The following is a 25,181-nucleotide window of genomic DNA, read 5'->3' on the forward strand; positions in this document are numbered from 1 at the left end:
ACATTGTGACTCTGCATCGACCTTGGAAAGTTTTGAGTCGCAGGGACATAATTTGTGGTTGACATTCGCAAATAGATCCATGAAACAAAAGATGAATATATATCTTTTCTCTGTTACTGCTTTTGTGTTATTGTTTCTTTCTCTGTAAGATCAAAACATTAGGTGTATAACTTGGCATGGTGGTGTAGTGGTTAGCACGGTCGCCTCATAGCAAGAAGTTTCTGGGTTCAAACCCAGCGGCTGGCGAGGGCCTTTCTGTGTGGAGTTTGCATGTTCTCTGTGTGGGTTTCCTCTGGGTGCTCTGGTTTCCCCCACAGTCTAAAGACATGCAGTTAGGTTAATATGGGACGGCCTTGGGCTGAGGTGCCCTTGAGCAAGGCACCCAACTCCCAACTGCTCCCCAGGCACTGTTAGCATGGCTGCCCACTGCTCTGGGTGTGTGCTCATTGCCCACGTGTGTGTGTTCACTGCTTCAGATGGGTTAAATGCAGAGAGGAAATTTCACAAGTGTGTGATGAATAAAGTTGTGCTTTCTTTTTTCTTTCTTCCATTGTTCCTGTGGAGTTGAGCCCATGCAGTCTCTGGCTAAGATAGCTAGAATTATTTAGTTATCTGTCCAGAAAAAAGACATGTCATCTAACCTTGCTCTATCTTGCAATTGCACTCACTAGGCAGGCTTTCCTTTTCTTTTCTACTGGCTTTTAGCTTGTGGGAGAGCAGTCTGCCATGTTTGCCCATGCTGACTTGTTTTGGTTAAAAGTAGGCCACACCCCATGGTGCTCACGTGATATTGTTGCTCACTTGCTTTGGCAATCTCCGGAATCATAAAATGTGGGACGCATTTTATCTCAGCAAAACATTTTCACATAGGATACATGGTGTGTGCAGCAGAGAAATATCTCAAAACTCCAACAGCAATAGAAATGGAACATTTTGCCCAGAATTCACCTTTGCAGTCAGCATCTTTAACTTTGTTCGTACAGCATCTGGTTGGGCAGCACCTCAGCTTTCAGTGCCATGATGCCCTTGATGTTGTCATTATCAAACATTACCTCAAACCACACGCTCTATATCCCAATCCTGACAAGTACTTGACCATGTCAATTTATTGAACCACTCAACTCTCCACAGACGTGTTCTGTGTTGTATAAATTTAATCCATCTTTCTCCCCAGATCCTGCGGTTGATGAAAGGATATGATGCACATAATAGATTGCTGCTACCCCCTCGAGCCCCTGGCGAGCCTCTGCCTCCTGAGCTTCTTGACTACTACCAAGAGCACAGGTCCCAGAATCCTGAACTAGGTATTATTTCCTCTTTCACTTCCATCAAAGAATAGTTTTACTAAAATAAAAATTAAATCTTAAAATGTTTGAGATGAATTAGCATGGTCTTGTTTGCATAATTGTGTTTCACCAAAATGACATATTAGTAGTAGTATTGTCTGATTTATTTTGAGACAGCTGCACAATACTGATTATAGGTTGGTTGTTTTTTTTTTTTGGGGGGGGGGGTATTTGTTTGTTTGTTTTTCATTTATCTTTGGTCCTGAGTGATCCTATGCAATCGATTAATTAGGTTTGTTTGACCAAAACCTTTGTTTGATGAAAGCACCAAAATAGGCAGAGATTACATTTAAAGTGACTGAAAATGCATATCGGAATCTAAAATCCAGTTTTTAGTAAAAGAGATACATGTGGCTATGCAGGCAGTCCCCATAGTAACAATGATTTGTGAAATAAATTGGTTGATTTGTGGTTTTCAAATAACATATGCCATGTAACAGCTGGTATAATCAGCAGAAACAGTATAATTTAAGGTGTAGATTCTTGATTTGACTTTTTTATTTTTTGTAAAACTGGGCCACATTGGTTTTCCACATTGGTGTACTGATAAAGTCTATAAAACTCACGTGTGATGTATTGCTGTTTTTTGAAAAACTTTTTGCAAAAGTACTGACAGAGGCTGTTAGAGTTATAAAAAAAAAAACATCCATCAGAGATTGTATGCTATATACAGTGGTGCTTGAAAGTTTGTGAACCCTTTAGAATTTTCTATATTTCTGCATAAATATGACCAAAATACGGGACATCATCGGATTTTCACACAAGTCCTAAAAGTAGATAAAGAGAACCCAGTTAAACAAATGAGACAAAAATATTATACTTGGTCATTTATTTATTGAGGAAAATGATCCAATATTACATATCTGTGAGTGGCAAAAGTATGTGAACCTTTGTTTTCAGTATCTGGTGTGACCCCCTTGTGCGGCAATAACTGCAACTAAACGTTTCTGGTAACTGTCGATCAGTCCTGCACACCGGCTTGGAGGAATTTTAGCCCATTCCTCCATACAGAACAGCTTCAACTCTGGGATGTTGGTGGGTTTCCTCACATTAACTGCTCGCTTCAGGTCCTTCCACAATATTTCGATTGGATTAAGGTCAGGACTTTGACTTGGCCATTCCAAAACACTAACTTTATTCTTCTTTAAAGGAGATACACAGAGCCTTTATTTTTAAATAAATTTCTGAGTGGATAGCATCTCTATCCTTGACTCTTGTATGCTGCATAAATGGGAATAAAAAAAAAATATTTTTGTGAGTTAAAATCGACCGCAAAGTTGGCATTTGAGTTGCCCCGCTGAGCCAGCCAGCCCTGAGTGTGTGACGTCACAGCAAGAACCAGTTTACGGTGAAATGAAATACCGTTCCTGACTTGTGGGTTGACTCTCATTAAAACAGGATAGGTGTTATAACTTATGCAACATACATGTACATGCATGCATTTTCACTGATAAAACGTAAAAGGCTAATTAAATAATCAGATGAACTGAGCCAATCACATTCTGAAGCAAATTAAATAATCTTAAACCGGTAACTTAAATACACAATACAAGTTGCATGTATTAATCTAAATGCAGGTAAACAACGTGTTGTTGTTTTTTTCCAAATGAGAGTTGGAGCTTACCCGTCTGTGTTCTCGCTTCTTGAAGGCTGATCTTGTGGCCAATTGTTTTGAAACAATCTGACTTTCAGTTGTTTGTTCAGTTCTCCGTTCGTCCACGTAAGGGCGAGATGGCAGCAATATCCAGTTTAGAAATAAGACGGCTCCTACACTCATTCACTTTTCTTCATAATGTGCATTCCGTCATTACTGCTCGGCTCAGGCAATTACTAAAACCCGGGATGGAACAGGATGTCACCGGTTTTAGCGACAACCGTGGGGAGGTCACTGCCCGAGCAATATGTCCCGTCCTATACCGTCCCAGGTTTTAGCAGCAACCCTAGGCTCACTCCGGGAGAACTGGTGCAACTGAACTCACTTTCCTTTTAAAATAAATAAATACTTTCCTTTTCTTGTAGTTTTTTTCCTTTAATTGTTGATACTGCACCCTCTTTCAATACGGGCTTGTAAGATAAGATAAGATAAGATAAGATAAGATAAGATAAGATAAGATAAGATAAGATAAGATAAGATAAGATAAGATAAGATAAGATAAGATAAGATAAGATAAGATAAGATAAGATAAGATAAGATAAGATAACCTTTTATTATCCGCCACCGCCACCACCCGTTACCAATCTGACAGCAGATATTTTTGCTTCATTTTTTGTTGACAAAGTGGCCACCATCAGCAGCCAGTTTACTGAATCGCCCACTAACCCAATATGCAGAAGTCCTACTGCATCTTTTTCTTCATTTACTCCTCTTACTGATAGTGATGTGTCCAAACTCCTTACATGTAGCCGTCCTACTACATGTCTATTGGACCCTATCCCAACCAACCTCCTGCTATCCATAGCTCCCGTTGTTATAACATTGTTATCCCGTTGTTTAATAGTGATGTGCCCTGGGTTACACAATGAATGAATTAATGAATTTATTTATTTCGAACATGTATAAAAAAATGTATGTAACTATTTATACATACAAAAGAAAGAACACGAGAAAGTGACAAAAAAATTAATAAATAAAATACATAAAGAGCTCAGACATTACAATACACTGCACATTGTTCGAAAAAGGAGTGGGAAGAAGTACAATACTTTTTTTAATTTCCCACCCCTTTTTAACTACCCCGAAATCCAAACTTCATTAATACACCTAAAAAAAATATACCATATATGCACTTCATGAATATCTATATAATTACAAAAATAGATATATACTACACACCATATATATACACACTTCCTAAACATCTATATAAATATTTAATTACAAAATAAATATATACTACATTCCATATATACACTTCACAAATATCTATATAAATATATAATTACAAAAATATATATATACTATATACCATATATACACTTCATGAATATCTATATAAATATATAATTACAAAAATATCTACTACATACCTATCCCTGTAAATATGAATATATAAACTATCCCCATAAATAAATACATACCATATATACCATATACTAAATTAGTTCTAATATAACAATCAACTCTATTCTATTTATCCCTCATCATCCTCCATTGACATACTTCCTCTTCTATATACTTGTTTAAAAATATTTTTTTGTACCTTCTTTTAAACAGATTTATATTTGCACTTTGTTTTATTTCTGTCTCCTGTCTGTTCCATAAAGTCACCCCACAGCTCGATACGCACACGTTTTTCATATTTGTTTGAACCTTTGGTTTTTTAAAATTTAGGTCTCCCCTTAGATTATATCCCCCCTCTCTCTTACTAAACATTCCTTGTATATTTTTTGGCAATAGATTATTTCTTGCTTTATACATTATTTGTGCTGTTCTGAATTTGACCAGATCCATAAATTTCAACATGTGTGATTTTATGAATAGTGGGTTTGTGTGATCTCTGTATCCTGTTTTGTTTGTCCTTATTGCTCTTTTCTGTATTGTACATATCGGCTGCAGAGTGGTTTTGTAGGTGTTTCCCCAGACTTCGACACAGTAAGTCAGATATGGCAAAAATAATGAGTAATATAGAGTATACAAAGATTTGCAATCAAGAATATGTTTTGTTTTCCACAGAATTGCCGAGCACTTTGCCAGTTTTGCTCGTATGTATCCTACATGAGGTTTCCAGCAGACTTTATGATCCAAAATCACACCAAGAAATTTAATTTCCTGTACCATTTCTATCTTAGTATTGTCTATTATCAATTCTACATTACAATCTATTTTGTGTCTCCCAAACAACATGATCTTTGTTTTGCTTAGATTTAATGATAATTTATTTTTGTCAAACCATAGTTTTAGTTTATTTATTTCAGTTGTGATTGTCTCTAAAGTCCGCTGCAAATTCTCACTGGAACAAAAAATATTGGTGTCATCTGCAAACAAAACAAATTTCAGTACTCGCAAAATTCTACATATGTCATTAATATATAATATGAATAATTTCGGACCTAATATTGACCCCTGTGGTACCCCGCATGTAATGTTCATGAAATGAGATTTATGGTCACCTATCTGCACAAACTGTTGCCTGTTTCTTAGATAGCTCGACAGCCAGCTCCACCCAACTCCCCTAACACCATACTTTTCTAGTTTACTTAATAATATACTATGATCAATGGTATCGAATGCTTTTTTTTTAGGTCCACAAATACTCCAATTGCTATTTTTTTATTGTCTATACATTTTGTGATTTCCTCTATTAGTTCCATTAGTGCCATCGATGTTGATCTGTCCGTTCTGAATCCATATTGACTGTCTGTAAGGAGGTTGTGTTTTTCAATGAATTTGTCCAGTCTATCTGAAAAAAGTTTTTCGAGTATTTTGGAGAATTGGGGGAGTAAAGAAACAGGCCTGTAGTTTGTGAAATGGTGTCTATCTCCGGTTTTAAACAATGGTATCACTTTTGCAATTTTCATTTTGTCTGGAAATGTACCTGATTGAAAAGATAAATTGCAGATGTGGGTGAGTGGTTTCACAATTCCCTCAGTAATTGTCTTTACTGTTAGCATGTCTATATCATTCCAGTCTGTAGAGGTTTTGTTTTTACATTTTCTTACAATTTGGATAATTTCTTCCTCATCAGTTGCAGTTAGAAAAATTGTACTTGGATTTCTATCCCCCATATCTTCTATGTCCCCACATTGTGTTGTCTCGGGTTCCTTTATTTTTGCCGCTAAATTTGGTCCCACATTTACAAAGAATTGGTTAAAACCACATCCTCCATATTATTTATGGTCTTATCATTTTCAGTGTAGTACTCCGGGTAATTTGTAGTTTTGGATCCATTTCTCACAATACCATTTAGTACAGTCCATATACCTTTAATATTGTTTATATTTTTCTCCACTAATTTATTATAATAGTCTTTCTTACATCTCATCTCATTATCTCTAGCCGCTTTATCCTTCTACAGGGTCGCAGGCAAGCTGGAGCCTATCCCAGCTAACTACGGGCGAGAGGCGGGGTACACCCTGGACAAGTCGCCAGGTCATCACAGGGCTGACACATAGACACAGACAACCATTCACACTCACACCTACGGTCAATTTAGAGTCACCAGTTAACCTAAGCTGCATGTCTTTGGACTGTGGGGGAAACCGGAGCACCCGGAGGAAACCCACGCGGACACGGGGAGAACATGCAAACTCCACACAGAAAGGCCCTCGCCGGCCCCGGGGCTCGAACCCAGGACCTTCTTGCTGTGAGGCGACAGCGCTAACCACTACACCACCGTGCCGCCCTCTTTCTTACATATCCTCATAATATTAGTTCATTTATTTTTATATTTTTTTATATTTTTCCTCTGCCTCTATAGTTCGATGCTTTAAGAATTGTCTATATAATATATTTTTCTTTTTTGCAGGCATTTTGTAGCCCCTTGGTGACCCACGGACTATTTGTATATTTATGTATATTAATATATTTCTTTATAGGACAATTTTTATTATAAAGTTAATTGAATATTATTAAAAATTCCTCATATGCTTTATCAACATCTTTTTCTTTATAAACTACATTCCAGTCCTGTATCATTAAGTCATTTTTTAGTGCAATCATGGTTTCTTCAGTTTTCACTCTTATATATTTATAATTTTTAGTATCCTTTTTCTTGCTATAATTACAGTAATATACATTAAAAATAGGTAGGTGGTCACTAATATCTGTTAATAGTAGTCCACACTCTATATTATTTTCCAAAATATTAGTAAATATATTATAGTGGTGCTGTGAGAAGTGATCCTGCTTGGTCTGGTAATTGTTAGGGTTTTGCTGGGATTCGAACCCAGTTCGCTGTTGTGATAATCCAGCAAACCCCCACTAGGCCACTAGGGGGATGACGCAAGTGCAGAGGCATGAGCCGAAAGTAGAGTATCAAAAACAGTTTATTTACACTATGTACAATATTTACAATCCGATGGAAAAAAAACTAAAAGAAAATCCAAAAGCTCAGAAGATAACAAAAATAAAAATATCCAAAGGGTCAAAGTCCAAAATCCAAATAAGAAAAAAGGCAAAAACTCAAACACTCAGAAGATCAAAAAGGTCAAAAACAAAATCCACAAAGTCCAAAGGAAAGAAGCAAAAACCAAGAATACAAAGACACAGGCAAGGTACATGGGACAGAGGGAACTAGCACTAACAGCATAACATAGGAAAAAGACTCGGTGACAAGGGAACAAACAGAGGGGTATTTATACACACAACTAAATGGGAAACAGGTGACACTAATGAGGACAATCAGGCAATCAACACAAAACACAGGAACAGTGGCGGCCTCTAGAGGCCAAAACAAACATGACAAGATAAGGAAATAACAGTGGCCTCTAGAGGCCAAAACAGTCTCAGTCCTAACAGTGACTACATTTACATGCACATCCAAATCGAGCTGCTGTCGGTAATCGAGCTGAAGGTCCCAGCAGGGTGCCAGAGAAATCCAATCCTACATGCACACAATGAAATCGGGCTATTGTGTGAGGTGCATTGTGCACCCGAGCCACAGATGGCGCAACACGCCCCATCGTGTTGGTACACTTCCGGTTGTCATCATGAAGAAGAGCTATTCAAGAGTGTAAACAAAGTTATCAGTTCCGTGTTTTCCATTGCGCATTTTTCTCCCGTCCATGAATTTTAATATATTCAGCTCCTTAAGCTGAATGAGCATGAACTCTGTCTCCTCATTGCTCCAGAAGTGCACATTTCTGCTTGCCTGTGGCAGTGGGGGCGTGGTCAAGCGCCGGTCTGTGACAGGAGGGCGGAGCCAGGGAAGGTGAGTGGCAGAACGACGGTACACCTGACGGTAATTAACCTGTGTTTGTGTGTCTTCCCAGTAACCGCGCGCTATTTAAGGAGGCAGAGGGAGAGCAGAGGGGACAGCTCATCCCGGGACTAGAACACAGCGCGCGCGTGTGTGTGTGCGCGCGCGCGTGCGCTTCTCTCAAGAATAAAAGTAGGCTGTTAAACTGAAAAGTCTGACAATAAAAAGCCTATTGGTACCAGAAGCTTTGTCCTGCCGTCCTCTGTGCTCCACCCACACTTCAGAGAGCTCTACATCGCCATTTTCTCTTCTTCGTTTGTTCCTCCTGACCTCTTCTGCTGCTCGCTACTACTGTTGTCATGCCGACCGAGGCTGTTGTGTTTCCCGCTTGTGGTCTCGTCACTCGTCACTTCTGGAAGTAGCTCGACAACTAGCTCGATAGGGTATACATGCACAAAGTAGCTCGGCAGAAATCGCATAAACTAGGTCGTGTAGCTCGATTCCGAGAAATCAAGTTCGGTTCAATTTCAGCCGAATTAAGGTGTATACATGGCATTTTGAACTTCGATTTCAGTCGAGCAATGGCAGAAATTCGATTCTCTCTATGTGCATGTAAACGTAGTGAGTAATAGTTGGATACAGTCCCATACTGAACATTGAGTTAATGAACTCTTCTGTCATTTTAGGTTTTTTATTATTTAAGAGGTCGATGTTAAAATCACCACAGATGTACATGACCTTCTGTGTTGATTTTATAAACATACTTTCCATCCAATCTATAAAAACTTCTATGCTTGATCCAGGAGACCTGTATATACAGCTCACTGTTATATTTTTCATTTTTTCACAACATATTTCTACTGTAATACACTCTATCCAATCATCAACAGCTACCGTCATTTTGTTATTAATTTTATATTCCAAACTATTATCAACATATATTGCCACTCCCCTCCTCTTTTGTTCTTTCTGTTTATATAATTAAATTCATATCCGTTCAGCTCAAAATCTACTCCCATCTCATCATTAATCCAAGTTTCTGATATGGCTATTATATTGAATGGAGTATTAAACTGACTGAGATATTCCTTCATTTTATGGAAATTGGCATACAGACTTCTGGTATTGAAATGAATAATTGATATCTTATTTCCTTCTCTGGTTGTTTTCAGTATAATACCGGCAGCTGATATTGATGTTGCTGAAAAGATTATTTTCCGGATCAATATTATTTTCCATATCTTGTGTTTTATGCTCAGTATAAAGGAAAGTGTCCAGTTCTTGTGTCCAGTGTCCAGTCCTTGTGTCATGATTGTAAGTTGCTTTGATTGGCTCCCTCAGAATTTGTCCAGTTCCCCAATATCTCAGATGACCAGGATCTTGGCCTCTTCTGGAGATCCCTTCAGCTTTATGAAAATCTTACAGTTTTGTGTCCAAGTGTTCTGGATTTTCCCCTGTTTCCTCAGGAGTCTCGCCTTTCTTGCAATATCTGCATTATTTTTTTGTTAAGTGCTCATTCAGAAAAACATCTGAGCCTTTCAGTTTCCTCCCTTGCTTTAATAGTTGCATCTTATACTTTCTGTTGGCAAATCATATTATTACAGCCGGTTTTTCTGTGTTGCTTCTCCGTGGGAGAGGGTGACATGCTTCTATGTTAGTATTTTTTACCTCTATACCCTTGGAGTGCAGGAATGCTAACACCTGTTGCTCCACATAGTTAGCATCCTCCTCTTTCTGCTCCTCTCCATTTCCTTTCGCCACTGCTCCAGCATATGTCCGGGGTTTTATCTGCAGTCTGGTCACAATGATGTTGTTTACCCAGGTGTACTGCTCCAGCTCCTCCACTCGGTTCTCGAGAAAGGCAATCTTCTTTGCCTTCTCTGTGTTCTGCAGCTGCAGAGCTCTGACCTCTTCCACCAAGTCCAGGATGGTCTTCTGCTGCATCCTGACAGCAGAGATTTCTTCACCCAAAAAGTCGAGGGATTTTTTTAATGTCATCAATCTCCTCGACTGTTGGAGCTCTCTTCGGGGACATTGCGTTGTTTGTTGTTACTCGGCCCGTTCCCGCGCAACCTCTCGGTCCACCATCTATTGTTGATAAACACAGCCAGTCCCCCTCCTTTCCTCTTACCGCTCTCCTTTGTCCTGTCTGCATGCTGAATTTGCAAGCCATCAAGCGCAATGTTAGCATCCGAAGTTAGCTCGGTTAGCCATGTCTCTGTAAACAGCATCAGACTACACTGCCGGTATTCCCACTGGTGCCGAGTCAGCGCCACTAACTCATCCATTTTATTGGGAAGAGAGCTTACATTCCCCATGATAGCGGATGGAAGGACAGGTTTGTAGTGTCTCTTTCTGGCATGACGCTCAACAACAGCACATTTTCCCCTTCTCCGCCTCCTTAATTCCCATGGTATGTCCGGAATCTCCTCGGGGATCACAACAGTGTTACTGAGTGCTAGCAGCTGTACCCTGGTGTAAACAATAGCCCCATGGCTGTGCGCCGGCTCCCCCGATGTGAGCGCGAACAGAAGTCCACAAACAAGCAGAAAAAAACGCGTGTTCCGAACATAGTTCATATAGTAAAATAAATAGTAGTTAAAAGAAACTAAGTAAACTGTGAAAAACTTAAAAAGAACATTAAAAAAAGGTAAAAAAAAAAGTAAGAATGAAAAGTAGGAGAGGAGCTGCTGTAACTGGCTGCCACTCTCGAGGGGCGGGGGGGACCCTATCTGTTATAGCTAACGCTCCTCAACAGATCAGAGGTCTCATACATGTCTTCAGTAAAATGTGCAGAGCAGAGGAGAGACCACTTCATAGGCGCCCAATGTGCCCGTGAACTTCTCATAAAATGCATCCAAATCTTTGCAGTTTGAACGTTCTTGAGCCGTGAATGCAACGTAAATCCAGCTTCTGTCATGTTGCTGTACCAGCCAGCAACACATCTACATGGCATGGTATTAAATTAGCTCAAAATGGAGGATCAAAGTTGTAGTCAGCTCTGTGTTTTAGTATAGACCCCTTCACATGTTTGTAAACAAACCGACCGTTGCCAGGATGCGCGCGCAGCCTGGACTCAGAAACAATGGCGCTGCCCATAGACCGGCATTATGAGCTGTCAGATTATGCAAAACAATTATCGTTACAAGATCGAGAATGCTACATAAGTAAGTTAACTCTAACAGGTGGACATCGCCTACCGGATCCGTATTTAATTAAAGAGTGGACAGACGATGTTAGTAAGTTCCCTGGTATACAATGGCCAGATATATACTCGTACCTTATTGACAAGACTTCAGTGTACACCCACGAAAACCTTCGTGCCTACAAGTCTTTAGACGCATATGATTATGTTATGTGCGGGCATGTACAACTTGATTAACAATGGGACATTCATATTCATTTTGTTTTAATCAAATTATGCCAGTGATGTGATGGCAATGTGGCTTTAGCTACAACAGCAAATACCAACACTAAACAGCAATTTGCAGGAGGTAATGGCATGAAAGGAATGATAGTGTAAAGAGTGCAGCTAAGAGAAATCAGAGCTGCGTAAAAAGCGAGAGGCAGAGACCAGAAATGAAACTGAACGGGGTGGGAGCTAGGTTAGAGCAGTCAACGTAAGTTGGCATTTAGAGTGAGGGCACACAATTTTACCTTTCCATCCTTGCTTTAAAATTGTGATTTTCAGCATACACAAATAATGATGGCACAAAATCTGGACTGCTTGAGTCAAGCGAGATCTCTCCTACAAACAAAATTGCATGCAAAGCTAAGTTAACATGCTAACAATATTCATTACATTGTGTAACTATGACCCAGCTAATCAGACAAACGTTACCAAAGTATTTTGCTACATCAATAAATGAAGACTAGAAAGAATAAAAAAGAAAGATTTAATAAATAGCCTGATCTTACCTGTGATGAAGTGGGCGCTGCAAACCCGCGTATTTTTGATAGTGCTTTCATCCCAGTCTACACGTTTGATGGCTTCTAGCCATAGACGTCGACGATTTTTTTTTTTTTGGAATGGGTGAGATCCTGCTGGAATTCTGTACATTTTAACCCCATCACTGCTACGATTCTGACACCCGACAACACAACAACTAGGTATCGCTGAGTCTTTTTTGAGTCCAGGCTGCGCGCGCAATTTCCTCTTACGTATGAATGACGTTTACTGCGAAGGGGTCTATAGCGGAAGTGAGATGAGACCGATAGACTTCCTGTTGTGACGTTATGGACATCAAGGTCATTCACTCAGACCACTACCAATTATAAATCACTTTAATCATAAAAGTGACTGTTAGATTTATTGTTAATGCTTAAAACTATTCCTGTGCTATTCTTGAGGTCTCAAGGCATTTATAAATGAAAGTGAGGCCATGGCTCTGCATATATCCTTTAACCATTCTTTGATAGAACGACTTGTGTGCTTCAGGTCATTGTCTTGCTGCATGACCCAACTTCTCTTGAGATTCAGTTCATGGACAAATATCCTGACATTTTCCTTTAGAATTCGCTGGTATAATTCAGAATTCATTGGTCCATCAATGAGGGCAAGCCGTCCTGGCCCAGATGCAGCAAAACAGGCCCAAACCATGATACTACTACCACCACCATGTTTCACAGATGGGATAAGGTTCTTATGCTGGAATGCAGTGTTTTCCTTTCTCGAAACATAACGCTGCTCATTTAAACCAAAAAGTTCTATTTTGGTCTCATCCGTCTACAAAACATTTTTCCAATAGCCTTCTGGCTTGTCCACATGATATTTAGCAAACTGCAAACGAGCAGCAATGTTCTTTTTGGAGAGCAGTGGCTTTCTCCTTGCAACCCTGCCATGCACACCACTGTTGTTCCATGTTCTCCTGATGGTGGACTCATGAACATTAACATTAGCCAATGTGAGAGAGGCCTTCAGTTGCTTCGAAGTTACCCTGGGGTCCTTTGTGACCTCGCCGACTATTACACGCCTTGCTCTTGGAGTGATCTTTGTTGGTTGACCACTCCTGGGGAGGGTAACAATGGTCTTGAATTTCCTCCATTTGTACACAATCTGTCTGACTGTGGATTGGTGGAGTCCAAACTCTTTAAAGATGGTTTTGTAACCTTTTCCAGCCTGATGAGCATCAACAACGCTTTTTCTGAGGTCCTCAGAACTCTCCTTTGTTCGTGCCATGATACACTTCCACAAACATGTGTTGTGAAGATCAGACTTTGATAGATCCCTGTTCTTTAAATAAAACAGGGTGCCCACTCACACCTGATTGTCATCCCATTGATTGAAAACATCTGACTCTAATTTCACCTTCAAATCAACTGCTAATCCAAGAGGTTCACATACTTTTGCCACTCACAGATATGTAATATTGGATCATTTTCCTCAATAAATAAATGACCAAGTATAATATTTTTGTCTCATTTGTTTAACTAGGTTCTCTTTATCTACTGTTAGGACTTGTGTGAAAATCTGGTGATGTTTTAGGTCATATGTATGCAGAAATATAGAAAATTCTAAAGGGTTCACAAACTTTCAAGCACCACTGTACATTGTATTATGTTGTATTAAAAAGGGATCGTTCTTTACTGGATGAAACTTTCAAGGTTATTCCAAACCTGGGCAACATCCACATGTCCCTTGTGCTTTCGCATCCAACACTGGCTCTCATAAAGATGGCAATCTCCTGATGCCAGGGAGAAGAAGTGTGCAGGGCGAGAGCACAACTTATCAAATGCTTCAAGTGAAGAATGCCCTCTGGAGGGGGGTGAGCCAGATACCACATCTGTACGATCCAAATGTGGGACATCCAGGCGTGCAGATATGTTTGCACCGAATTTTATGGACAATGTGCCTTTCAATACTGAATATTCATGACTTTAAAAAAAAAGTTTGAATAGATCAGGTACATTAATCAAATGACAATGAATCATGAGGATGCTGTGTTTCCTTTCCAGATGTGGTCAGCAGCATGGGTGATCTGGAAGTGAACCCTGTTTCGAGAGCTATTACTCGATACATGGGCATTGATTTTCCACCAGCAGGCCAAGCTGTTCACAGTTGCAGGGGCATTGCCATTGTAGTTTATGGCGCTCCACTCTCAGGTAGGCTGTTAAACTCTGAACCTCTTGGTTAAATAATAACACATCACAGATACTCTCAAATCACACTGTGCATTACTAAAATGGCATTTAATAATCATGTGTGATATGTGATATCTATGTGGTATAGCTGTTGAAAGTTTTTGTATTTCATTTTATTAATTTACAACCCTTGCAGTGTATTCTAAGTTCAAGCCTATAAATCTATAGAGTGGATCAAGCTTTATGTTTCCATGGTACTCGGTTTTGCCTTTCCTACTGGTAAGATGATTGTATGTATGTGTAGGTAAGACGGCTTTGGCAATGAGCTTGGCGAGGTACTATGGTGCTGCGTGTCTGAACATAGACTCAGTGGTACAAGAGGCTGTGTCATCTGGAACCAGCACTGCAAGCAAGCAGGCCAGAGAGCTGTTTGGAGCTGTCATGGAGTCTGTGCCAGGCACAGCAGAACGTATCGGTGAATATACATGTTCCTGGATTCTTTTCTACCATTTTCCACAAATTTAGGAAATAAAAACAGAAGTACGTAAATTTAGCAGCTTTAATTTTGTGAATATATTAATTTTCTGTATATTTTGTATGTCTGTGTGTTTTTAGCTCCAGCTGTGTTGGATGTGAAGACTGTGGCTAGCCAGGCTGTAGGCATTCTCAGTGTTGAGGCATTAGCCAAGCACAGTGCTGAAGGTGTTCAAGACAATGACTCCAAAGCCCCCAAATCTACTATCCCAACAAACAATAAGGCCAACACCATGGGCACAAAGAAAAATGATGGCTCCAATCTCACTGCTCCAGTGGTAATCACCTTCAAACAGATTCACAGTACATTATAATTCACATGCTAAATTCACAGTCTATTATACACACAACCTTAGACATCCTCACTGATTTGAACTAAAATGTTTACTGAATAGCTACACTGATTTAAAGAACATGCATTGGGAATAACATTGGACAGGGAATCATACATTAATTCTTTCTCTTTGACATATTACAAACTTTATTATTATTACTATTTTTGTTGTGTTGTGTTTCTCTCCTTTCATGCTCATTCTACCCCTTTACAGTGCTCAGCGTAAATGAGTACACCCCCTTTGAAGTTTCAAATATGTTTTATTTGAGCAATGTATACATATATACAGTATATACATACAGTATGTCGTGTATCTTTCACACGCACGTTTCATCATTTTTCCTTTTTTCCCCATGAACACCCATACACACACAAAATACCCACAGGACCAAAACACAATAGAACAAAAGAAAACAAAAAACATGAACAACAATTTAAAAAAAAGCCAACTCTCCATTAACTTAGTCTCAGAGTTCTATTCCCGACTCTCCCCAGGCCCCACCCCATTCCTCCGTCAAGCTTGTTGACATTAAGTGAACCATGATTTTAATTTGCCAGATACTTAATTAGAGGTGACCACACCTTATCAAAGTAGGGGAGTTTGTCCATAAGAGTGTATCGTATTCTTTCTAGGTGGAGTGTGTTCATAAGATCACTGAGCCACAACTTTGTAGAAGGGGCCTCCTTCTCTTTCCAGTGCATGAGAAGCAACCTCCTTGCAGTAATAAGACTGTAGGAAAGGAAACATTGCTGAGCGTTGGTCAACTTCATAGTATCATCAGATACTCCTAAAATGATAATTAGTGGGTCTGGTTCCAATTGGATTTTGAAGTATTTCAGATATTGATTTGAAAATATTGATCCAATAAGCCTGAACTTTGGGACAGTCAACAAAGCTATGTAGTAGTGTATCATCTGCTGACAGGCATGTGTCACATATCGGGGAGAGCTCAGGATATATTTTATGTAATCTCTCCTTGGAATAGTGAAGACGATGTAGGATTTTAAATTGAATTAAGCAGTGTCTTTCATTATTAGAGCATCGATGGACGTGCTCCAACCCACCCTTCCATGTTATGTCAGAGATCACAATGCCCATTTCTTCCTCCCACTTCGATTTTATTCGGTTGGAATCAACTGGACTATGGGATTGTAAGGTGTTATATATGTAAGATATTGCTTTAACCGAGCATGATGTGAGTCGGAGACATCCATCTAGACTAGAACCTGCAAAGGTCTCAAAATTTGGTAGGTGTTTCCTTACATAGTCTCTTATTTGCAGATATCTAAAGTGGTCATTCCCTTGCAGTACACTCCCTTTGAAAAGTAACATTTTAAACAATATCTCAATGAACACAAACAGTTTCCAAAATGTTGACAAGACAAAGTTTAATATAACATCTGTTTAACTTATAACATGAAAGTAAGGTTAATAATATAACTTAGATTACACATTTTTTCAGTTTTACTCAAATTAGGGTGGTGCAAAAATGAGTACACCCCACAACAAAAACTACTACATCTAGTACTTTGTATGGCCTCCATGATTTTTAATGACAGCACCAAGTCTTCTAGGTATGGAATGAACAAGTTGGCGACATTTTGCAACATCAATCTTTTTCCATTCTTCAACAATGACCTCTTTTAGTGACTGGATGCTGGATGGAGAGTGATGCTCAACTTGTCTCTTCAGAATTCCCCATAGGTGTTCGAATGGGTTCAGATCAGGAGACATACTTGGCCACTGAATCATTTTCAGCCTGTTCTTCTTCAGAAATCCAACAGTGGCCTTAGATGTGTGTTTAGTCATGTTGGAAAAGTGCATGACGACCAAGGGCACAGAGTGATGGTAGCATCTTCTCTTTCAGTATAGAGCAATACATCTGTGAATTCATCATGCCATCAATGAAATGCAGCTCCCTGACACCAGCAGCACTCATGCAGCCCCACATAAGGACACTGCCACCACCATGTTTCACTGTAGGCACCATGCATTTTTCTTTGTATTCCTCACCTTTGCGACGCCATACAGTTTTGAAGCCATCAGTTCCAAAAACATTTATCTTAGTCTCATCACTCCAGAGTATAGAGTCCCAGTAGTCTTCATCTTTGTCAGCATGGGCTCTGGCAAACTCTAGGCGGACTTTTTTGTGCCTGGGCTTTAGGAGAGGCTTCTTTCGTGGACAGCATGCCATTCCTCTGCAGTGTACGCCGTATTGTGTCACAGGAAATAGTCACCCCAGTTTGGCTTTCTACTTCTTTAGATAACTGCAGTGAACTTGCATGCTGATTTTCTTCAACTCTTCTCATTAGAAGATGCTCCTGTCGAGGTGTTAACTTCCGTGGACGACCTGGATGTCTCTGTTAAGCCTAGGTTACAACCGGATGTACAATTTTTTGGCCGTGCGATTTTTGGCGTTTCCCAAATCGCTGCGTTTTTTTTTCGTGGAGAAAGACGCACATTGGCCATAAGTTTGTCTTGCAACCTGAAAAAAACGTAAGCACCCGTAGAGTTTGTTTGACATGACAAAGAACCTCTGCGGCCAGTCTACGGCTCGAAAATCAGCACGTCACACGCGCGCCCTCCGTGCGTTTCTTGCGTTTTTTGCATGTAGACCGGCCGTAGGAGCATGTACGGCCGGTTGTGACCGAGGCATTAGATGGTTGCAGTTTTGCTACAGTATTCTGACTGATAAGTAAAGCTTTGCTGATCTTCTTGTAGCCTTCACCTTTGTGATGTAAAGAAATGATTTTCTTTGGGGAATTCTGAAGAGATAAGTTGAGCATCACTCTCCATCCAGCATCCAGTCACTAAAAGAGGTCATTGTTGAAGAATGGAAAAAGATTGATGTTGCAAAATGTCGCCAACTTGTTCATTCCATGCCTAGAAGACTTGGTGCTGTCATTAAAAATCATGGAGGCCATACAAAGTACTAGATGTAGTAGTTTTTGTTGTGGGGTGTACTCATTTTTGCGCCACCCTAATTTGAGTAAAACTGAAAAAATGTGTAATCTAAGTTATATTATTAACCTTACTTTCATGTTATAAGTTAAACAGATGTTATATTAAACTTTGTCTTGTCAATATTTTGGAAATTGTTTGTGTTCATTGAGATATTGTTTAAAATGTTACTTTTCAAAGGGGGTGTACTCATTTACGCTGAGCACTGTATATTCATCTCATTTCAATCCCTATTTCCCCTTTTTTTTCTTGTCAGACAAAGAATATTAACAATAGCCAACATTATTTTGAATGCTTTTTTCAAACACTTTGCGAAGCAACTTAACAAATTACATTCAGTTGGAACGTTATTTTGTTCAGAAAAGAAAAATTATCACATAAGAATTTAGCCTATAATTTTCTCTCCCATATCTCTTTATGCTTTATGAAATTATGTCTTGCAATCAGTCAAAAAGTATGTAGTATTTATACAACCCCAAATCATAAAAGGTGTGATGGTACGTTGAAATTAAAACAAAAAACAATGATTATTTACAAATCTTTGTCCTGTATTGCACTCAAAATAATACAACAGTATATTATTTGATGTTTTACCAGACAGCCATCCTCTTCCTCCACAGCCATGTCTTTGAATTGGGTATAGAATGTGGTTTTGCATTATCTTGTTGAAATATCCCTGGAAAATATGTCGTCTTGAAGGTAGCATATGCTGCTCCAAAATCTCATTGTCCTTTTCTACATTAATGCTGCCATTATAGAAGTGTAAGTTACACTTTGCCAAGGGCACTGACACAATCCCATACCATGACAGACCCTGACTTTTGGACTTGTTGCTAGTAACAGTTTGGATGGCTCTTTTCATTTTTGATCTATCTGGAGCACATGGCGTCAATTTCTTCCAAAACAGACCTGGAATACTTTTTCGTCTGACCACAATACACGTTTCCACAGTGTGATGGTCCATCCCAGATGCCTCCAAGTCCAGAAAAGTTGATTACACTTCTGGACACCGTTAACTTAAGGCTTCATTTTTCGTCTCGTCTCGTCTTCGTCCGCTTATCCGGGGCTGGGTCGCGGAGGCAGCAGTCTGAGCATGGAAGCCCAAACTTCCCTTTCCCCAGACACCTCAGCCAGCTCCTCGGGAAGAACACCAAGGCATTCCCAGGCCAGCCGAGAGACATAGTCCCTCCAGCGTGTCCTGGGTCTTCCCTGGGGCCTCCTCCCGGGGGGACATGCCTGGAACACCTCGTGGCCACAGTTCCGAACAGCCGCATCTACAATGGAGGTAGAGAACATGGTCCACTCAGACTCAATGTCCCCCGCCTCCCTCGGATGCTGGGAGAAGCTCTCTTGGAGGTGGGAGTTAAAGACCTCCCCGACAGAGTGCTCGGCCAGACGTTCCCAGCAGACCCTCACCATACATTTGGGCCTGCCAGGTCTGTCTGGCTTCCTCCTCTGCTAGCAGATCCAACTCACCACCAGGTGGTGATCAGTTGACAGCTCAGCCCCTCTCTTCACCCAAGTGTCCAAGACATAGGGCCGGAGATCAGATGAAATGACAACAAAGTTGATCATCAACCTCCGACCTAAGGTGTCCTGGTGCCACGTGCACTTATGGACACCCCTATGCTTGAACATGGTGTTCATTATGGACAAACCATGACTAGCACAGAAGTCCAATAACAAAACACCACTCGGGTTCAGATCGGGGAGGCCGTTCCTCCCAATCATGCCCCTCCAGGTGTCACTGTCATCACCCACTTGAGCATTGAAGTCCCCCAGTAGAACAATGGAGTCCCCAGTCTGAGCACCTCTCAGTACCTCTCCCAGGGACTCCAAGAAGGCCAGATACTCTATACTGCTATTCGGCCCGTAGGCACAAACAACAGCAACAGCCCTCTCCCCGATCCGAAGGCACAGAGAGGCGACCCTCTTGTTCACTGGGGTAAACTCCAACACATGGCGGCTGAGCTGGGGAGCTATAAGCAAGCCCACACCACCCCGCCACCGCTCACCATGGGCGGCTCCAGAGAAGTGGAGAGTCCAGCCCCTCTCGAGCTGGGTTCCGGAGCCCAAGCTGTGTGTGGAGGTGAGCCCGACTATCTCTAGCCGGTACCTCTCAACCTCCCGCACAAGCTCAGGCTCTTTCCCCCCCAGCGAAGTGACATTCCATGTCCCAACAGCTAGCCGCTGTGTTCGGGGATCAGGTCGTCGAGGCCCTGCCTTCGACTGCCGCCCAATCCACACTGCACCGGCCCCCTATGGCTACCTCTGTGGGTGGTGAACCCACAGGAGGTCGGGCCCACATCACCACTTCGGGCTGAGCCTGGCCGGGCCCCATGGGCAAAGGCCTGGCCACCAAGTGCTCGCATACGAGCCCTAACCCCGGGCCTGGCTCCAGGGTGGGGCCCCGGCTGCGCCATATCGGGCTACGTCACGGTCCTTGATCTATTATATCATAAGGGTTTTGGTGAACTGCTCTTGGTCTGGCCTGTCACCTAGGACCTGTCTGCCTTGGGAGACCCTAACAGGGGCATAATGCCTCCGACAACATAGCTCCTAGGATCATTCAAGCACACAAACCCCTCCACCACAATAAGGTGGCAGTTCTAGGAGGGGGGCTTCATTTTTGCACAGTAAAATTTTAACTGGCATTTGTGGATATAACTCTGTATTGTAGTGCTTGACAAAAGTTTGCCAAAGTAACCCCGAGCCCCATGTGGTTATATCAACTACAGATGATTGACGGTTCTTGATACAATGCCGTCTGAGGGATCGGAGGTCACTGTGTTCAGCTTAGGCTTGCACCCTTGCCCTTTTAGCACCAAAATTCCTCGAGATTCCTCAAATCATTTAATGATGTTATGTACTGTAGAGGGTGAAATATCGAAATCCCTTTGTATCTTTCTTGAAGGGACATTATTTTTCAACATTTCAATAATTTTCTCAGTTGAAAAACTGGACATCCTCTACCCATCTTTGCTCTTTAAAGCGCTGGCATTGCCTGGACACTGATTTTGTACCAAATCATGATTACAGTCACCTGTTGACATCTGTTTCAAATCACATCATTATTTCATTGTTGTAACTCATTACTTACCCTGAATTTCCCTTGTCCCAACTTTTTTTAAAATGTGTATCAGTTTTGAAATGCAGGAATGGATATATATTTACAAATGAAATGACGTTTACCAGACAAAACATGAAATACCTTGGGTTTGTATTGTCTGCAGCGAAATACAAGTCAAAGTAAGATAGAAATCACTGCCTTTTTTTTTCATTTTTCATATTATCGAAACTTTTTCTGATTTGGGGTTGTATTTAAACTTCTTGTCTATAATTGCATTGTATCATATTTCAAACACTTATATTGTAACATGACAAAATCATACTGTATTGACTTTTTTTATACATTGGATTGTACTCAACTGGATTCTATAGTGATATTCCTGCTGTATTCATCTCAGGAAGATTGATATATGCCTCTAATAACCTAGAATGTGAGGTGAGTGTGATTTACAGTGTATGGTTATGTGCAGGCTGGCCCGACTCACAGGCTCCCTAGTGAGAGTCAGGTGGCTGAGCTGGGAGGCAAGAACAGTTTACTGCCTGATGATCTCCTAGTAGAGATACTGTCAGAGAGACTACAGGTAACAACCACCACAATATTTATGGCCACTATACACTCACCGGCCACTTTAATAGGAACTTGTTCTTGATTCTAAGATTCCTGTTCTTGGCTGACAGGAATGGAACCCAATGTGGTCTTCTGCTGTTGCAGAAGATGCTTTTCTGCTCACTGCAGTTGTAAAGAGTTATTATAGGAGTTATTATATCCTTCCTGGCAGCTCAGACCAATCTGGCCATTTTCCTCTGACCTCTCTTATTAACAAGGTGCTTCCACCTCCAGAACTGTTGCTCACTCAATGTTTTTTGTTTTTCACACCATTCTGTGTAAACTCTAAAGACTGTTCTGTGTGAAAACCCTTGGAGCTCAGCAGTTTCTGAAATACTCAAACCAGTCCATCTAGCACCAACACCCATGCCACAGTGAAAGTCACAGAGATCACAATTTTTTCCCATTCTGATGTTTGAAGTGAACATTAACTGAAGCTCTTTATTTATATCTGCATGATTTTATACATTTTGCTGCTGTCAAGGGATTGGCTGATTAGAAAACTGTATAAAACTGGTGTATGGGTGTACCTAATAATGTGGCCGGTGAGTGTAAAACCACCCACAGCATAACTTGACTGCATTATTTAAACATACGTTTGTGTTCAACATTATGTTTTTTTTTATTATTGTATAAAAAGCTTTGATGTGTGCCAGTTGATTCATTTCCAATGTGCTGTAGCTTAGCGACTGCAACCGAGGCGTCGTGATTGATGGCTTGGAGACACTGTACTGCCGCGTTCCAAGCACTGCACTCCATGTCATCATCAAAGCCTTCAACAACCGCCAGCACATCTATGTTATCAACCTCACTGACAGCTACTTGGAATTCAAATCCAGAGAGAAAGCTCAACTGGAGATGACAGGTGATGGTGGAGAAAAAAATAAATGGGAAAGAAGATGATAATGACAGGATGGAAATTAAAAAGAGAAAAGGAAGTTAAGGGAAAAGATGAAAATATTGTGAAAAGAGAGGAGTATATGATACTATTGAATAGGAAACAATCTATAGGATACCTATTTCCTCAGGAGCATTTGTGTTTATGAGTATGTTCATGTACAAAGTCAGACAGATGAATAGAGCAGTAAATTGATGAGTACAATTGATAAAACCTTTTTCTATGTAATCAGAGGTCTTACAAAGGGAACAGACTGAAAGAGAAAAGCTGCATATGCAGGAGATGGATGAGGAAGAATATGATGCCCTGTGTGAAGAAGACAAAGCACGTGCAGAACTTCAGCAATTGGAGATGCTAAAGGAACATATGTACAGGTAAACTTCAGCTCCATGACAGTTTTACTAAAAAAAAGTGTATAAGTTGTATGTTTTAACCACTGGATGAGAGACTGTTTATAACTGAATCTGGGAAACTGGATTATTGGCTTTTTTAAGTGAAGTAATAATAATGGAATTAAACATTTAATTTGATTATGGAATTGCTGTAGAAAGCAAAAGAGGAAGCAGGAGAAGAGGCAGCAGGAGAAGAAGCTCAGAGAGGAGGAAATGAAGAAAAAAAACAAAAGTGGAAAAAAGGAAGTACTTAGTGGGGATTCAACAGAAAAGAGAAGTCAGCTTGGAGTTTCCCAGGTCAGATCTGCAGATACTATGAAACATGCATGCTATTGCAAGAAATAAGACATTCAATTAAATTATTTAATATGCTTCTTCGATATAGTCTGGTTCAACACTGAGCTCTGACACTGCACTGGAACAGCAGTCTAAAGGGAGCAGACAAACGTCTTCATCTACAGAAGGCAAAGACTCACTTTCAGAGGATACCAGAGAACTTGATGAAGGAGGCAAAAATAAAGCCAAAGATTGCAAAGACAGCAAGCCAACTTGTCATGATAATTCTTTACTGCCACTGGATGAACATGAACTGGAGAAAGAGCTGGTCAGTTTGAGAAGTGATAATTTTTACTAATTGTCAAAGTTTTATATATATATATATATACACACAAGCAAAAAGTACACAAATTTATCCAAAAAAATTCAATGATTTCCTCACAAGTGATATTTTGAGATTTATGGCACGGTTTTGGATTTCCATGTCCTGTAGCATGTATGAAAACTTCGGGTGGTGTATTTTCCAGTAAAACACTCATATTTGTGTGTGTGTACACAAAAACACACACACACACACACACACACACACACACACACACACACACACACACACACATTTAATATAGACCCTTTTCAGTCACGTGACCTTCGTAAACACGACCGCCATTTTGGACATGTAGTGGACTTCGGCTCGAATCAGTTTGAATGCGAGGAAGGCGACAAACGAAAAACATAAAAGAAAAAGGAGCAAGATGCAGAAAACACCTTCACTATCCAGCGACGTAGGGCATTTACAGGGCGAGCAGAGGGAGAGGTATTTGCAAAAATTGAGGTTAGCAGGCTTAGAGAATGACGTTTACCTGCTTCCACCAGGATTGTTCACTGACGTACGGAAGTACACGAAGCCCTCGTCTTTACCTGACTTCGGCCCACATGATCTGTATACCTATGTCGTTAAAAACCCATCGCCATACACATACACGCCAACATCCGAGGTTCCGGAGCGCGCTCCGGCTTGCTCCAGGAGTGCTCCGTCCGAGGTTCCGGAGCGTGCTCCGGCTTGCTCCAGGAGTGCTCCGGCCGAGGTTCCGGAGCGCGCTCCGGCTTGCTCCCCCTCAAATTAAGCAGCGCGGTCTGGCTTGCTCGCCCTCAAATTAAGCAGCGCGCTCCGGCTTGCTCCGGAGCAAGCCGGAGCGCGCTGCTTAATTTGAGGGCGAGCAAGCCAGAGCGAGCTCCGGAACCTCGGCCGGAGCACTCCTGGAGCAAGCCGGAGCGCGCTGCTTAATTTGAGGGCGAGCAAGCCAGAGCGCGCTGCTTAATTCTCGGACGTTGGCTCCGGCAGCTATTTACACTGGATCCGGTGTAAATAGCTGCCGGATCATAATTACAGTAAACTAGTAAATGCAGTAAAGGAAAAACTTGAGACTGAAAGGTTTTAACAGTCATCCAAATGACTGAACGTAAACATTGCTACAGTAACATACCAGCTATGATGTTGTTGACATTAGCTAGTCAACAATAGCTACTACAGAAGAACAAAGAGGTTACAATGGGTTATTTTAACCTATTTGGTTACACACTCGCCGCCACAGAATGTTAACAGCAATGTAATGCCTTTTCTGGCTAATTTTATTCGTCTTACCTCCAACAAAGTGTTCACTACACAAGCGCTGGTATGCCGAGGGCTGCCAATCTGTTAATGGCCGCTATCCATCTTCTCCGTCGGGATCCGATAAAATGATAACCCTTGCCTTGTTTGTTGATGGTTACTACATCCAGGTGCACAACAATATAGTGGCATGATGGAAGTCTTGCTGAAAATAAA

General features: G+C 40.8%; 1 protein-coding gene across 1 annotated transcript in view; it reads left to right on the plus strand.

Moving 5' to 3' along the window:
- LOC132888301 (hydrocephalus-inducing protein homolog) overlaps positions 1-25,181 on the plus strand; it is a 245,581-nt gene that overhangs the window by 184,052 nt on the left and 36,348 nt on the right. Inside the window, 11 exon segments of the mRNA XM_060924370.1 lie at positions 1,175-1,304; positions 9,973-10,123; positions 13,877-14,026; positions 14,169-14,305; positions 14,589-14,759; positions 14,900-15,096; positions 21,654-21,764; positions 22,472-22,655; positions 22,921-23,062; positions 23,236-23,377; positions 23,466-23,684. Coding sequence (XP_060780353.1) covers positions 1,175-1,304; positions 9,973-10,123; positions 13,877-14,026; positions 14,169-14,305; positions 14,589-14,759; positions 14,900-15,096; positions 21,654-21,764; positions 22,472-22,655; positions 22,921-23,062; positions 23,236-23,377; positions 23,466-23,684 — 1,734 coding nt within the window.

This window comes from Neoarius graeffei, chromosome 6 (assembly GCF_027579695.1).
Source record: "Neoarius graeffei isolate fNeoGra1 chromosome 6, fNeoGra1.pri, whole genome shotgun sequence".
Taxonomy (NCBI): Eukaryota; Metazoa; Chordata; class Actinopteri; order Siluriformes; family Ariidae; genus Neoarius; species Neoarius graeffei.